This window comes from Euwallacea fornicatus, chromosome 1 (genome assembly GCF_040115645.1).
Source record: "Euwallacea fornicatus isolate EFF26 chromosome 1, ASM4011564v1, whole genome shotgun sequence".
In the NCBI taxonomy this organism is placed as follows: Eukaryota; Metazoa; Arthropoda; class Insecta; order Coleoptera; family Curculionidae; genus Euwallacea; species Euwallacea fornicatus.
The window spans coordinates 6,112,465-6,130,801 of NC_089541.1; the positions used below are offsets into that span (position 1 = coordinate 6,112,465).

At 33.1% G+C, this 18,337-nt stretch overlaps 1 protein-coding gene and 1 long non-coding RNA gene across 3 annotated transcripts in view; one reads left to right on the plus strand and one right to left on the minus strand.

Moving 5' to 3' along the window:
• mtt (mangetout) overlaps positions 1-18,337 on the plus strand; it is a 194,531-nt gene that overhangs the window by 44,434 nt on the left and 131,760 nt on the right. For both annotated transcript variants that reach the window (XM_066289203.1, XM_066289213.1), the window contains exons 3-6: positions 2,694-2,776; positions 3,108-3,318; positions 6,782-7,065; positions 10,340-10,622. In XM_066289203.1, the coding sequence (XP_066145300.1) occupies positions 2,694-2,776; positions 3,108-3,318; positions 6,782-7,065; positions 10,340-10,622 (861 nt within the window). The remainder of the gene's footprint in view (positions 1-2,693; positions 2,777-3,107; positions 3,319-6,781; positions 7,066-10,339; positions 10,623-18,337) is intronic.
• LOC136341892 (uncharacterized) lies at positions 12,777-17,516 on the minus strand. Its single transcript, XR_010732556.1, has 3 exons — positions 17,390-17,516; positions 13,249-13,451; positions 12,777-13,002 (listed from the first exon to the last, which is right to left on the minus strand). It is a non-coding gene; the product is annotated as an uncharacterized lncRNA (long non-coding RNA).

Sequence of the window (18,337 nt, forward strand, 5' to 3'; positions counted from 1 at the left end):
ATTTTTGTTTCAATTTGCAGCAAAAGTAATATAAACCGAAACATCTTGTATGGGTATGGGCCGCCAGTTCACTTAAATTCGCACTTAAGAGTATGAAATAATACACTATCTTTAAAAGTTATTATGTATCCACATCCAGCAATGCCTCTCGTGTCCCAAAAATATTTTAAAAATTCCCCTTAGACCTACAAAGTCACGAACGTTGGAATTTTATTTAAAGTTAAGGGTAATTTACTGTTGACTTTTGAAATTTCCGGCTAATTTGTTACGGGCACCAGTTATAAAAAATGAGAAACATGTTTTAATTATTGTATGAAGTAAATTACAGAGACACATAACTTACCTGAAATGGATAGGGCAAATATTAATTGCACAATGTAGCTTTTTCTGGGTGCATAACGTATTGTGAGGTTGAGGAATTAATGTTTCAAACTCTGCATTGCAGATTTAATGGAATTAATTATAAACTCAATTGAAAGCCAGAGACCAGAAGTTTTGATTAAACAATTGGCTCTGGCAATTAACTCGATCTAGATTGAACAGCTTCAGCAAAACTATGAACTAACAAAATTGAGCAAGACATACCATAGCATGTACTTTTTTTTCTTGGAATGAACTAATGTAATTTAAGACCATCAGGAGTAACTATACTCGAGTACTCCATTTTGCCTAAAAACTGTGGGAAACCTGCAGTTTAGGCGCTATTATTTGTAATGTAACTTAGGAAAGTGACTAATGGCTAATGGAAGGGGTTATCCACATGATATGTCAAGTAGTTCCGATTCTTTCTGGGCAATTTTTTTATATTACAGCAATTTCAGACTTCAACTATAATACCAATTTAACGAGGTTGTAGCCACTTTTTTAATATGATTGCTTGACCCAATCTGAAACTAAACTTTAAATTAGGGAACTTTAAATTGGAAAACTTATATTATTGCGAAAAGTAGGCAGCAATTAAGGTTCTAACTTCAACTGCCGAGTGTTCCTAGACAAGTCATATTCGGGGCTTTGTCGAAGGTCTTCATAATCTTTCCCCTTTCGTAAACAACTCCGAAACAATTTCTATGGAATATTTAGGATTAAAACTTCCTGTTTTGGCTAAAGCTTATTCGAATACCTAGGCCGGAACCGCGGGTTTAAAGTTTACAACTTCCGAGCTTAAACTTCGGATTAGCATTCATTTCAAGTTGATGGAAAAGTTCAACTTGAAGTTACATTAATAATTGTATTACTTAGTTTTTAGTATTTCAATTCACTGTTACACGGATTGTGTTCTCAGGACGCCGCATATTAATTTTGCTGTAGAAATCGCATTATCCTACCTAATTTCACCACACCACATTTTATTACTAAGAAAAAATTCGTACCATTTCTATAAGCTTAGTTTTAATAAAGCGTTTTTTTTATTTTTCTTAAATTACTGGCATTATCTCTGTGCAATTAAAGAATCACCCATTAAAATTTGATCACATACCTTACTAACACCCCGAATATACTTCCATTCTCTAAGACAGTTTTAGTTCACCATTTTGTCAGGCATCCTCACTTATCGGAGTAAATTGAACTGAATGCGCAAATTTAAGTATTACTAACTATACATTTTAATTTTTTTAGGAATAGTTTCATAATTCTGAGACAGAAAAACAAGTGAAATTTTAAAATTATTTCATGAACATTATAATGCAAAGGCAGTGCAAATATGAAATTGAGAAATATAACAATTTCTATTGACGATTTTGGGATACCCCAGTGTGCTTTGCAGCATTTACAAGTCGGTCACAATTGTGATTGTTATGCGAGACACAGATATCTAACAAGAGAATATCGCAACGTTGTCACACTTTGTATGACTTGTCTTAGGGAAGACATCTAAATATTTATAAATAACTGGCAGGGATAAACGTATTGTGACTCATTAAAATGTAGAATAATGGTCTTTATGGACAACATGTGCCTTATGGACTGCCATAACTGGGTCAGCTATTAAAGGGAAAGGTAATGAATGAGTATCGCGGTGTTGTCATTCTCCAGAAATCAATTAATTTCTTGTTAATGAAATCAATGAAAATACTCATAGTTGAGTGTTAATAGAAGTCGTATTGGCCAGCTAATTGATTTCATGTTCCATAAAAAATTTCTATTGTTCACTAACCCTTACCATTATGAACATCCACGCACTGGATGAAACAACTCGCTGATCTCATAAACCCTTTTTTTTGTTAGTATCTATCTAAAACCACTGTGTAATGAGTATTTTGTTTATAATTACTTAACTTCGATATTGCTAATCACCATATAGAGGCGATTTGGACTAACTTTAGCCCTATTAAGGTTCTCCCACAACTAAATAATACAAATATACAACTACCGGGCAGTTTATATAACTGTAGTTAGTTCGAGATAATCACCTTTATAGTTACTTTGTCCTGTTTACACTATATGAATAGACTTTGAAATTGCCCCGAAATACGTTTTACTCCCGTTATGAAGGTTAAAAAATGTATATTCCATCCCTTTTTGATGTCGTTCTCCTATAATTCATCATCGCCTCATAATAATGCAGCGGTGCAAGTGAAGATATCTTCTGAAAGCAAAAAAATGAGATTTATAAAGAGAAAATCTCGTCAAAGGCAATTTTGCTCCCCTGTTGACGATGACGTTACAATCTGATAGATATTTTTCCTTTTCAGAATTAAAGGTTGTACCAAAAAATGGAGAGTGGACAGTTGGATCAGCCACATCAGCCACGTCGACAGATGCTACAAGCGCTGAGGTAATGGAAGCTGATAAATATTTTAATGCCTAACCCCTTTCGTTTGCTTGGGCTGAAATATTCTCGAATCCACATTAAATTTCAGCTTTGAAGCTAAACAATTCGATACATCAATTAGAGCGCTAAAACAATATATCCTCGTATTATATTTCTTCTTCTCGTTTTTCATTTTCCTAATGAAAAATCTATTGGCTAAGTAACCAAAGAGTGTTTCATTTGGTTTAGCTTTTCGGATGCTCAATCCACTTTAACCAGATAAGAGGCTAACGCTGAAATATTGCTTCGTAATATTTTTGTTTGTAAGTCCCCATAACTAGTCGTCCATTCTTAGGTCTCTCCAGAGCCAGCCGTCAAAGCGGCTTTCCCTCGATCCACTTTGTCAACTTCCCAGGAAAGCGACAAAGTTTCCACGCAAGAATCCAGGAACATTACCTCCATTCCTGGAAGCAAAGCAGCTGAAAACTTTGTCCGGATAAGGAATGGCGACCATGGAAACTATTCATCACGGAGGCCTGTACACGAAATCTTAAAGCTGATCAACGGTCAGTATTCGTGACGATGTTGCAGCTCTATGTAGCTGCTTTGAAGTTTTGAGCTTTGGGGTTTAAAATGGAGCTTTTAAATTCGCTACAGGAAATGCGTTCCATTAAGGCTTTTGTAAGCTATATTACATTGCATTGTATAGGAGAAAAGAGTTCTCACAAGTTTAAGTTTATAGAACGGAAACTTCGAAGCGGATGAAAAATTGTAGATAAAATTAGTATTTTAATTAATTGACATTAAATAACGCTAATTTAGGGGTGGGTGTTTTTAAAGCTATTAGTTGATAGCATTTGTGGCTTATTTAATTCATTACACTATTATTATTCTTACTGATTAATGTCATCTAGTTTTGTTGCCAAAACTGTACTAATTTATGAATATTAAATTGTAGTATCGGGATTTAATGGGATATCAAACTCCAATACTAGAGTAGATATGGGATGGTGGTTATATCTACTAAAGAAATCACAGTTCAAGAAATAAAGCTATAAGTGTGCGTTTATTAACGAAAAAAAAAGGAACAAAAGAAAGAAGAGCAAGCGGACCGAGCCCTGTCTTATCTCAGATCGTCGGTTTTTGGGACTGCCCGGGTCAGCCTCCGCTTTTTACAACTAAACTTACTGCTACTTGGGTTCTCACCCCGCTTGGTCACATCTGGGCACCAGATGCCCAAGGATGATCACTATAATTGCCTTAACATAATGATTTTAGTATGGGACGCGGCATTGAGAACGGAAAGGACGAATACAGAAATCTAGGAACTGTCAATGGTCAATTGAATTACGGCTCGGTTTCGTGATCCTACAAAATTGATATCATAAATATGACTGTTCTCTTCAAACGGTCTTCAAAGTGGTGAGCTGATCTGAGGTCTGTTTTTAGTTTAGAACGTAATCTCATGGGCTTTTAAAAGTACTAATAAAACTCACCATCAAAGACAAAAAGTATTCTTAATGAAAAATCTCCACAGACGCCATAATGAGATCTTTGGAATATTGAAAGATTCCTGGAAACAACAAGCACAGATACATTGACTTTTTGACAAAGTACTTAAAAAATAATAGCTTTGTTCTGGAAACGAATGCAATACCATAGAATTACGATTGGAACTTTTATATATTTATAAGTATTACAAAATGGAAAATGTTGATGGGAATATAGATATTAAACTTTTGAAACACTGTTGAAGATAATGAGGAACCAAAACTCTTATTGAGTGAAGTATTTTAAAATTGACAAAGTAATTAAAAATATTATAAAAATCAATGCGAACACCAAAATACTATCGGGGAGCTGGTCATTCCACGCATTGTTTTCACAAAACTATCCGCAATCCCAAGAAATCGTTTTGCAATCCTCAGAAATCCCTCGCAATCCATAGAAATCCTCAACGATTAATGGAAATCGTTTCGCAATCCACAGGAATCACTTCGCATTCTACAGAAATCGCTTCGCAACCCATAGGAATCGCTTTGCAATCCCTGTCCCGTAATATTGTATAAATTTCTACATGGTTTACGTATCATCCTGTTTGCTTGAAGAAGTAATGCGCATATCGAAGCACATACCGCACCAAATATTAATTCATGTCAACTAAATGCATAACGAATTAAAGGAAGCGAAGTGTGATTCACCCTTCAATCCCATATATCTGGGAAAACCCAAAAGAACCCATACTAGGTTTTTACAGCCTCCAAAAAATTTCTATTTGAATTCAATTTCGCATACATCCCCGCAGTTTTCGTAATGTAAACTTCCCAGATTTATTTTCCACGTTCCTGTAGTTAATTTTCCACGTGCCAATAGTTTATTTTTCACCCAAAATTCGCTTTCAATGTTCAACCTTTTTTCCGACTCACCTATTTTTGAGGTATTACCGTATATGTTTTCGGGGCATGAAAAACGAATTCCCGATTGCTAACGATAATAATCTGTGAAGGGATTTACTTACTGTTCAGTTGAACGGTTTTTGCTTCAAATTTCTCGAATAATTAATTTTTTTTTATTTTACTGGAAATACCTACGTCTGTTTGAACCATGCATATTTCTTAAAATATTCACCCCTTTTACACTTTCTAAACACTCCCTTAAGGCTAATTTTAACCTTAATCACCACTTAATACAAATCACTTTGGCAAGAAACTCAAAATTTTAATTAACTCGGAAGAATAATTTTCTTCCTTTGATTGCCTTAGGCAGTTCTAAATTTAATGAACTAGACTTTATTTTATGCAATTAAATTTACACACGTAATCCAATTAGGACCTTCGAGATGTCAAGTCTAGGCGCGTTTGATAGATAAAAATAACCAATTTCCATATCGTTATACAAGAGGAGTACCATAGAATACAGAAGTTCGTATTGTCAGCATTCGTGATTTCCATTCAGATTCGGATTTGCAAGAGATATTATGTAAAGAACAGTGAAGTTTTCAAGGGAATAATAAAAGCCACTTTCGCTCAAGAGTGCCGCTTTTCTTGAAGTAAGTCGGCTCGTTATTTTAAATCTAAACATCGATTCAATTTCAATTATTCAAGTCTCAATATTTTCTCTTAGAAACGGTCGGAAAAATGACTTTACCGCACTCATTTTGGTAACTGAAAATAGCATTTTATCATATGTGTGCGTTATAATTCATCACGAAAGGAAAATTCATTATTAGCCCAGAGAAAATGTAAAAAAAAGTTGTTGTCACTGCCGAATTGTTTTTTCGGGATTTTTCACATTGACTTGCGTGCGGTAAAACCGTTCAACACACGTGCGTGTCCAAAGATTCTGCAGCATGCTGATATTTAATTAAACTTACAGAAAGCAATAAATGTAACACATGCGTTAGTAGGAAAAATATTGTAACTAACACGTGCGTTAGTATTATCATCGCTCTAGATTGCTGACCTCGATTGGTTAACTGTCACCAGCATGCAGTAAAGTGCATCTTGTTAGGTAAATAACTGATGATCAAGCTTATGTTAATATCCGAGAACAGCTGATTCGTCGCTAGATCTTTTCATGAAGAACAAATCGAAATAAAATAAATATTTGATCTTTCGACAGCAATCTGGTTTTCCTCCACATTGCAATTTACGCCTTTTTTGGAGCTCTTTGATTTATTTTGTTGTAAAAACATAGTCGATACCAAGTTTTGGTTTTTGATACATTACCCGTGTTTCAAGGGAGAAATACAATGGAAAGTCGTCTCGAAACATTCAAAAAACGCGACGAACTGAAGTGAAATTGGTATTACATGATTAAATGTGGTTTAGAGCTCTGGGGATAACCGTAAATGTTGTTAAACCTCAGTGGAACAGTCTGGCTCCATTCGGCGGAGTTGAAAACGAGTAAATAAACATAATCGATTGTCCCCAATATAATTAATTTTGTACTGAGCTGTTTCGAGTTAAGCCAAATAGTCCAATAGTTGTTAGCAAAGGGGGTTTTCGTAATAGTAAACAAATTTTCTAGGTACTACGCACAATAGAAACCATTCGACCCCCGGACAATCGTCAACCATCTTCAGGACCCTGAAATATAGGAAGCCAGTGAAAAATTCCGCTAATTTCACTGTGGTGAACCTAAAAAATGGATCGGGAGAAGGACATATGACTTTCTATGGAGTTTCTTCAACGCTCTCCACAAGGCCCGAGACGACGATCGGCCTCGAAAGTTCTCTGCAAACTTCCACGGTCACAGTAATTTCCGATTTTGCCACTCTTAACGATTCGAGCAGAAATGAGACGATTGATAAGGTAATCAGTTTATTAAATCAACAACAGCACATTTTATTGGATGTAAAACTTGGGTATATTCCATGGGTTTAGTCATCAATCATCTCAAACAAATTACACAAATATATTCAGTCCAAATGGTGGATTTAGAATTTACATGAGGACAACAGAGATATATAGAGTAAAAAATTTGAATAGCAGCGATGGGTTTATTGGCTTTGTTACGAGGATTAAAAAAAAAAATTTATCTGAGAATTCGTCGCCAAGTTATGGGGCTGCTAATTTAGGTGGTATTAAAACAATGTATACAAAGTGTTTCAGTTTTAACGCGAATAACTTAAGTAGTATATAGAACGTCCAACAATAATGTCAATCCGATATATAGATTAACGTCTTATAAAGCTCTCTTTAGGAGATACAGGGAGTTCAAACTTAATTTAAAAAATGAAAAATATTAAATTTCTTCTAAAAATACTAGCGATTTTTTAACAAAATTTTGGAAGTATTAACGGCTATTAACGACACATACGTTTTACTGGAAAAAAAATTGTTTAGCTTTTCCAATAGCCTGACCACCTCTATGTTAGAGGACATTTTTACAGAAAAACTGGTATGCTACTAGCTTTTGTGAAAATAAAAATTATTCTTTAATTCCTCATTCAATTTTGGAGAAATATTCTCTATCGACATCGTTCGTCCAACCCACCGTTTCCAAGTAAAAAAATGAAAATCATTTTAATGCAGATCCTAGATTAATAATTAAAACTTAATAGTATCAATATTTTTTTTTTATAAAAATAAGTTTGGAATATTTTTACTTCAAAAGTTATTAATAAGTATGTATCAATTTATGTACGCCTCAAATTAATGTTAATAGTTAAGAAAACTAAACGTGCATTAAAATTATTTTAATTCTTTTAATTGGAAACGGTGGGTCGGACGAAAAAACTTCAAGAGAGACCACTTCTCCAGAAATGAAGGAGAGATTCAAAAATATTTTTTATTTTCAGAAAAATTAGTAACATATCACTTTTTCTGAAGAAATATCTCTTAACATAGAGGTAGGAACGCCACTGGAAAAGCTAAAAAATAGTCGTTTCCACTAAAACATATTCATCGTTTATAGTTAACATATCCAAAATTTCGTTAAACAATTTCGAGTCCTTTTTAAAGATATTTCATATTTTCCAATTTTTAAATTAAATTTGAACTTATTGTATCTGCTAAATCGAGCCTTATTAGATGTAGGTTTATATAGCAAACTGAGATTATTTTTGCACATTTGATAAGCTATTAAAATTATGCCGATTAAAAGTTAAATAACTTGTATTTTAATTGGTTAAATTTTTAAACACTTCAGTAATTGAGTTCAAAAAAGTTGAAAAGTTTACCGTACGGGGAGTCAAATTTTCATTAAAAATTTTAAATGCGTATTGAATATTGTGAATGTTTATATAAAGCCGACAGACTATGGTTCTGGCGTTAAAGGTCTTTTTTTTTTAAACACTCAATGTGCTCTTGGGTTAATATCAAAGTCAAAATACTCTTCACTCTTCCTTTTCTTGCTCCTCATAAAATAAGTCACAAGAATGCAATTTTGGTCAATAAAACGACTGCTAAAGAATTTATTACCAATTCGTTTTAATGAAGCATATAAATTACGAAACGTCGTGATATACGCTTATGCCGTTTGGCATCAAGATTAATGTATTTTAATGGTAGGCGTCTTAGTCAGGGTCGTCGACTTTAAAGTCATGTTGCCTGATGGTCGGTATTGATTTAGAGCCGTTTGAAAACTTTTTGAGGTGGCCTAGTATTCTCTGAAGAGACTGGACGTGGAAACTTGGAAGGAAGTTTGCAGCCACTAAAGGAGTATTTATTACGTAGGAAAAGTGAAATTTTATGGAGGGGAAATTGGTCCTCTGAGGCTCTATTATGTTTTACCTGGATTCAAAAGTATCTGCCAAAAAATTATGATACCGATTTTTGGACAGAGTAAATTGGTTCGAAAACCCTGGATAGCTATTAGTGTTACAAATTGGGGTAATATATTCTCGAATATCTCCATTTCAAGGTACTACTGTTGCATCGTTTGTCAAATTGTGGAGCACATGCTGCCATCACCGTGATAAGGGCCTCAGAGTCATTATTTAAAGTGGCCGATAAAACACGTGAAGGAAAGCTACAGTTGCATTTACTAAATCCCTGCCAAAACGCACTTCTCTCGTATCGTGAAAAATCCTTTGAATTTATCAAAGTTCTTTGGAAAATCTATTCCCGGCTTAGAGCGGCATGAAAGATTAATGCCCGCTGGAATTTAAATCCTAGCTGTCTGGTGTGAAACTGACCTTGGGAGTAAGACCATGCACCTACGAACCATTTCTCATCCTCACTTTTTCTAGATTTCCAATTCACCTTTGATGATTTATTACTGGTAATGCATCCAAAGCCACACAAATCTAATACTTCTCTTGCTCCTAGAAGAAGCACGAACCCACGTAATTTTCTTAATCAAGAATAAATTATGTTAGAAAGCCACTTTCAAACTAAAATACCGGGATTATTTTAATGACATCAAATATTTTCCATTTCAACAGATTTCTCAGTGCGTTTTCAAGACTTTCTAGATGCACTCGTATACTCTAAGGGCTCGAGTTTACGTCCCATTAAAAACACATGAAAACAAGTCGTTTCGAAGGCAGTTCAGGGTTTCAGTTTACAAAGTGGTTTGTTATTGCATTGCATTAGAATTTAATGGGGAGTGAATAAACGTTTTCGAAACAACTTTAGATGAGAGTAACAAAAAATTAAATTTGTCAACCCATAATACTAACGACAAAACTCGTTTCATTACGCAACGATTTCAAAACAACTTCACTTCGTTTACTTAAGGAAAACTGCAAGGCCAGGCGCCGTGTTTACAGTATTATTGTAAATGCCTGTTTTCCTGCTGCTAATGCATTTCGTACTTTGCGAGGCCAGAAAAACACCCTGCTGAACTTTCGAATCCGACCAGAACCGATAAACTTGGCGACCATGTTGAGGAAGAAAATATATAACTTGTTAACGGCAGTCGCAGAACCGTAACACTGGTCTGTTGTCACCCTCTAATGACGCAATAAATACTTCTGACAGAGCCACTAAATTTCCTAAATTGCTAATAGCAAACCAGCAGAGCTTTGCGGACATCCAGATTTTATTACAGCAATTAAAGATAAAGCTCATAACCGCTATACATCCGTGGCCTTGATAATTAACAATATTAGAAAATTAAGTAAGTTTCGTTTTTCTGCAGATCGGCCAAGAAATCCCATGGCCGGTGAAAAAGGAGGCCGTCATTGAAGGAGACATCATTCTCGGAGGATTAATGATGGTCCACGAAAGGGAGGACAGCAACACTTGTGGCCAAGTTATGCCCCAAGGTGGGATTCAAGCCCTAGAAGCCATGCTATATACTTTGGACCGACTCAATTGGTCTCCAGAGCCTCTGCCCCCGAATATAACTCTAGGAGCTCATATACTGGACGACTGCGATAAAGACACATACGGTCTTGAGATGGCGGTCGACTTCATTAAAGGTAAGAGAGTTTATAAACTGTTGAGATTGATCGAGGAAACGAGTTTTCTAATATTTTCAATTTAGGTCGGTTTGAAGCATTCAATTTTATATTTTAAGATTGATGGGTGATGACAACCTCCTATTATTTTTAAACGAATTTCGTTTGATTCAAAATACTGCATAATATCTAGAAATATAGATGCCAGTTCTATAAGTTGATAGATACAAAATAGCAACTTTATAATAATTTCCTCAAAACTGAGTGTGTCACAAATCTGTTTCAAACACAGTCAATCGAGCTGAATTTCTTGATTGAAATATTCTTTTTCTTAGTTTTAAATGACGCGGCTTTGTTTCTAGTCAGTCTTTTAAGAGCTTTTGAAAACTGAGATGGAAATTCAAATTGTTTTCAGTGCACTAAAAACACACAGATTAAAATGCTTAAATATAAGTCAAATATAAAAATTCCAGTTCAAATATAATGCTTCATCCTATCCTTTAGCTCTTATTTGCTCACAATCACAAAGTACGTGTTGTACAAATACGAGTTTCCTCGGAATTTCATGCAATTTAACTTCTATAATTTACATTTTATGGTAATTTATCATACGTGCGCTCATGCTTTCTTTCATACATAAAATATATGGAAATTTGAGAAACGCATTTGCTGGCCAAAGTTACGAGAAATGAAACAGAAACTGTATATAAGGAAATTTCATAAACTCATGATGTTGTTGAGGAGGCAATTTTAACCAAAGGTTAATGTTATTTATATGTACACCTAAGAATGAACTTGACATAAAACTTTTGTACTATACGAAATGATGAAACGTAAGGAATACCGCACCATACTAATTTCTGGAATATCATTTTTTATTAAAAGACAAATTCAGTTATTCCCGTTAATTGCACCTTCGATCTCCAAACAAGTTATGCCGATAAATAATTTTTTTCATAACTTTGCAAATGCCGAACCTGTTAACATTCAATATCCTCACTTTTCGGTTTTTAATTACCCTAATTTTTCGACACTAATGCCTTCATCTAACTCTTTGTCCAAAACTCATAAATTTTCAAACCTTAACTTTTAATTAATTTCAATATTCTTTAACATCATTAGGTATTTACCAAAGAAAATACGAAATGTGCCAATTTATTTTTTCGACATATATAATACACTAAATATTCCGACAGTTTGTTGATTAGTGCTATACCTACGAATATACTTAAGGAAACATCTGGAAAATAGTGAAAATTAAAAAATCTATATTAAAAATTAAATCAATAAAAATTAATTTGGTTACATATATATACATATATGAACTACGGTTAACAGTTTTCTATCATTTCATAAGAAATTAATTATTAGTAGTGGGCTGAATTCCTTTCCAATTATAGTGTGCTTAGTGTAGTAAAGGAAAATGGTTTTTTATTTAGGATTTCTTTGATAATTTACTAATGATGATATCCAATTTTATTGTAATTTGTAATTAAAATTTCCCTTTGCTTAAGTTAAATTTATCACTGAAACTTCCCAAATAAACTTATTGAAATGATATCAAAGTATTCCGCATCAGGAATGAACAAATATGAAGTAATAGAAGTGTGTTTTTGTTGCACTTTTATAGACCCCTAGTGAAGAAAAGTAGGTATGCAGAAAGTGTATAAGAAATTCAATAAAGTCTATTTTATACCGGAGTTCAAGATGCTCTTCAGCATGCATCTGTAAGCTAAAGTGGATTTTATATTTCAATATGTTTACTAACAAAATGTAGAGACAGCTCTATATGTATGTGCACATAAGGACAGGATGGCGTTTGATTGGTATTGGGATGGTTAGAATCAAAAGTCTGTTATGAAAATAAATAAAGCCAAATAGGTCATTTAGGAATAACGAAGAAGAGGGACCAAGGAAATCGTTTTGATATACTTAATTTAAAAAAAAACAGATGCAATTTTTTGTGAATCTACACTATAACTATTATATGTAAATTCATTTTTGTTATTCAATATTATTTTAGAAAATTGGGAATAGAAATAAATTGGGAATTCTAAACTCCATTCGCCATTTTCGGGATTGTAGCGAAACTTAAACTGAACCCAAATACAATACCATAAGCAGTAATAAATTATTGGACTCAAAATGCTTTTAATAGTTTATAAAAACGTAATAATTAGAACTATAAAACTTTGTAAGTTGAAGGAATAAAGAAAGAAAGAATATTACATTTAGTGTTCCAATAACGTGCTGCCCTCTCTTGGTAAAAGATACCATACAGCAAGTCTAACATTCAATTTCTTTGCTCTAAAATGTGGCGCCATCTGTGTACAGGTTTTCAAGCTTGACATATTGATCGATGAGGTCTAGAACACTGCTCGTGAAATGATGGAGATTCGAGCTGCAAATCACAGTTAACGCTGGATGGTTCACAAATTTATTAAAGCACGTGCTTATAATGAATGTATCATAAAGCACCCATTGGTAATTAATGCAATTTTTGATTTAAAATTTTATAAACAAGAATGTGTTTGAGGATATAATAAAGAAAACAAATATCGATTTCGAACAGAATTCTAGCACCGAATTGCTTTGAAATTTCGGAAAATGATAAAAGCAATTTCATCATTATTCTTTGTAAACTCACCTTCCCCTTAGAGTTTTCTTACTCCTCAAAAGACAAAGGTAAAAATTTCCATAAACTTATAATTCTCCACTGAAACCTGCCCTTAATCCGTGCTATAAACCTCTCTCTAGAAAGGGTCTTTCGAGTGCGACTACTAATCTCTCTTGTCAAAAACGATTCTAGATTATCTTCTTTCCGGGAAAGTTTGCCGGGTACAACTGCAGCTGTAAATCCAGTTGACAAAATTTCATAAGCTCTCTGTTGTAAATGTGTTGGGACTTGGGTTATTGACGATTGCTATGATTGTGGGGAAGTAAGTTTCGACAGCAAACTGGGAAGGGTTTAATGGTGCTTCAAAGGGCTCATATGAGTAGTAGGTGATGCTTTTGAGAAGAAATTAAGTTTGAGATGCTTTAGGGACAAATCCATTTGCGAACTAATTATTGGGTGAAGTTTTTTTATTATACGCGAAGTTTTTGAAAAAATATGGGATCAGAAGATTTTTCAAGCTTATATAGTTCTCAGTGGGAAATTATATGTTTCTCAATCTTTACAGTGTGCAATTATTGTTCATTTATCTAAAAAGCGTTGACTTAGATTGCCATATTAATTTTAATTAATAAATTAAAAAGATTTTTAGATTGTCTATAGATGTGAATATCTTAATACCTATTTTTGAGATCAAGAAAGAAAAATGTTTTGTTCACTGTTTCTAAAGTTTTAAAAAACCCCTACAAAAGTTAATACTAATTAACATTAATTAGGTAAGTTTTTCTAGAGTTTTTTGGCACTTTCACGAGTTTCTTAAAGAAAAAAAATTAAACAAAAATGCTTACACAAAAGAGTTGTTGAGGTGTAGACTTTGCGTTCCCTTATGTTCGAGTTCCAATTTTTGGATCTAGCTTTATATTACTATTTTTAAAGGATTTGAATATATGGAGTTTCGCAAGTGAGTTGCCTATATCTATTTTGTAGTCTAAAATGAAGAACTTGTTTTAAAGCATACTAACATTATTCACACCAAACAAGTTTTAACGAATATTGCTCTATTGTTTCTAATGTTACGATCTTTTCTCTACTTTATCATGAAATATCAATATTCACTGGTGTAGTTATTAGTAAAAAGCGAACTAAATAACTAATAAACACCGAAGGATAAATGAAAAACTCTCTTTAATTCCAGAAATCTTTCGACACTTACTTTTTAAAATTGTGTTCCCCCGAGTAGTATCAAACTTTTCAAATGCAAACTGGTACATTCAGTAAAATTTGACATAGAATTTGCTTGACAAGCCAAATGAAAATATATGCAATCTCCATTTTGTCAAGAATGCTTTTGCTTCTTGCCAGTTTTAAATTAAGTTACTCATGTTTTCTAGTATTTATGGAATTTTTAAACGATACTCAGCAATTTTACGCAAATAGAAAATTGAAATGTGAGTATTTACCAATTTATGTGAAAATGTCAACAAAACATTACGAACATAGACAGAAAATTTGAAGAACCTCTTCGATTCTTCCTGACTTCAAATTGAGAAATCCAAGTTTATTGGCAGGTAATCTTTTCTAAGAGTATCAATTTGTACTTTTTTAATCTGTCCTGAGAACCCAAACATTTATATAAAAAATAAGCATCTTTTTACAAATTCTTTTGCACCGTACTAGCATCAAATTGAACAATCTGAGTATTACACAAATATTACTTTCATGCAGAATATCATTTTTTCCGTAAATTATTGACTAAAAGGCTTCCTGGCTGTCACGAGCAACAAAACTTATCTGCAAAATGAAGTTACATGTTCTGTTCGGAATTAAAAGAATTTTTTTCTCCTACAGCAATTATTACTTTCTTACTTTCTTCAAGGCTCTCTAATGTGAGGAAAAGGATTCTAAAATGAATAACATAAGTATGAAAAAATGGATCGAAAAATTTTGAAAGACATTCGGAGGTTTAGCCTCAACAATTCATTCAACGTTAAAAAAAAAAAGGTTAATTTCAGATAGAAAGAGGTTACTGCGAGTAGAAAGTTGTTCAGCCTTACTAATATTTGCCTCTTTTCGATCTGCAAACGGATCTTTTATCTAGAGGGGTTGTAATCCTTTTATTATTAAATTAAAATTTTCCTTTTGTAACATCAAAGAAGTTTTAAAAAATTTTGGCTGTAATAACATTACAAATATGACCGTTAAACACTCTTTTACTAGACTAATTGAAAATTGTTACACAGATAACACGTAAAAGTAAATTTTCACGAGATGGCCAATTTTGACCTTTATCCTATCTGGTTAACTCTGACAACTTTTCCATAACAAGTTCATTAATTTTGATAAGTTTAAGCTGTCGCGTGATACATATTAAGCTAATGACTTTGTAATTACTTTGCGCACGCAAAACTTTAAGGCTCTTTTCTGAATTATTGATGTATGACTGTGTACCTTTTGTCGGGAAGTGTTAAGACTCACATTACCTTGGATATATTCACTGTAATTTTAAAGAATAATAAAATTAAAATTTAATATAATTCAAAGGGTTTACAGGTCACCAAACCACCACTTATCTATTCGAAAAGAGCAGGGGTGTGTGAAATAATTGGTCATGCAAATGTTAAGGGTTAAACCTGAAACTTGTTACGGTTTAAAAGTTATAAAACACTTTTAAAGATATTATCAGGACTATAAAACGTACACAGAGAAAAAGGTTACATAGAGGATAATTTCAGGTAACTACCTCCGGCCAGCGGTTAGCAAAACCTTAACACACTTGCATAAATTGCTCGTTTTTTAACCTGATATCTGTATGGTATATCTATTTCCAATGGAAAAAGTATGATATTCGAAAATTGTATAGATGAAAAATGATGCGGGGGTGAGTCGCCAAATTTGCAAGAGAAATGTTCAACTGAGGAAACTTCGCGAGAAAAGTTTTCAGTTTTCAGTAAACAAATTGCCGGGACAGGCCACCCTGCCTGAACTCTCAAGTTTGTGATATCCAGGCATTAAATTATCAATATCGTGCTGAGGGGGAGTTAATTCTGAAATTATATCCAAACCCTTCCCCAAAGTTTGTAGGGATTAATCAGATGTTCAAGAAAGGGCGTAATAAGAAATAATTTCCATTTCTCCACGGTCAACAATAAATTATACTGTTTAATCCTAGATATATTTCATTTTAAATTAGAGGATATGATGACTTCGTTCCACTCAAGATTAGTTGTTATTTCCTTCAAATTAATTGATAAAGATGGTAGACAAAAAGCTATAATAGAAAAGTATCTCTTAATGATTAACAAAGTTAAATGTGATAGAAACAAGAAAAGCTATTCGTCGTCATTTAGGGAATGGTCTCATTTGCATATGATTTAGAGTTTTAATAAAAACTTTAATGGTTTGGGGTTAAATTTCCGGTTTTTACGACGCCTTATATCCGCCTCCATCTCCAGTTGGAATTATCTGATAATTCACATAACTCAACACTGGACTTTTTAATGAAATAAAACTTTGAAGTAGCTCAACTTGGCGAAGCAATCACAAAAACAAATACCTCCGTCAAGAGCAGACCGAATTTATTATCGTTTCGCAAAAAGTATTATTTGCTCTTTCAAAGTTCATTTAGTGGTCCAAACTTTTATAATATTTTGTTCGTCTAATTTATTAGCAAAGGGAATTTGAGGCACTTGCTCGAAATTATGAAGTTGGCAACTTAGGCCGAGAACAAGTTTACGCTACTGAGGAATTAAGTTGTTTAAAACTCAAATTTAACGTAAATAACCTGAAAGTTTTAAGAAAAATTACTGATTAATGGATATTATACATTATAAACCGATTGAGTAAAATCTGAAAATTTAATTAATGACTTTTACAGGGATTATTAGGTCAATTTATTAGGACTATTGGAAGGATTTATCCAGAAAGTAGCTGATTGCATCGGTAAAGTTTCTTGAATAGAGTGTAGAAGACAGAGAGTAGATACAAACTCGGAAATTTTTGAGGCACTGCCTTTCACTTTCTTTGGATGATTTGGGTTCAATATTTACCCAGTATAATTCCTTTGTGATGCCACGCTTTGTAAACGCTTTTTTAGACATCAAGATCGGTATAAAAGTAATTCTGGTCCTGTGCAATAGCTACTTTAATAGAATTAGTTTAGGATTATAAAGCTTACCGACGTGAGCAATTTGAAAAAACAGAACATATATGGGTTAAAATGTATAGATTGTGACTATACAAAATATATAATACATTTTATGAGAGATTCTTGTTTTCAATCACTAAAGAATGACAGTTTTCTTGTCATTCCCAAGGTTGATTTAAGGTAGGTTAATAGTATGTGATCATTCTACCTATTTCACACACCTTCCAGGGCTTGAATAATCCGTTCCAGTGTGTGAGTCGTTGTTTCCAAATAAAATAAAATACAAGTTATTGGGCACAAATGTTCAGAACATATTTATGGTTAAATAAACTCACCACAAGAATTAAAAAGCGAGGAAAAATTTTTTGTCACAAGTTAGTATAATTAATTATATACAGGGCGGCGCTTTTCACCTCCTCTCTTCTATAGCTGGGTTATCATTAAAACTAGGATTTTAATATTGTATATATTTTATCTGTATCTTAGGACGCACTTCATGATATTATTTCTAATTATACACGATGCCCCCAAAAACCGCGATAATTCTGAATAATTTTTTTTAATGGAGCACTCTATATTTTCTCACATTTTAGTGCTTTCTATAATTGCCTACATATGTCTAAAATTTTGTTAAAACCGATTGTATAATACCGGCGCAAAAAATTTTAAACTTAAAAAAGTTGCATTTGCACGGAGGAGAAAATGTCTTTTTTAAGTTTAAACCAGAGGGATTAGAAAATAAATAAAAAATAGACACAATGTGTGTTTAAAGAAATTATACCAGGTGTATATGAAACATGGTTTAATAGTTTTATTAAAAGAGTTTTGATGATCGATATTGTACAGAGTGTTCAAAATTTAGAGTCAAATTTTAAAACTTAAAAAATATATTTTTTGTTATTTTATATTATGTATATGAAGGATATTTGATAGAGCAATAGACAGTTTTCAATGGGGGATAGATGGGATCATTTCGAA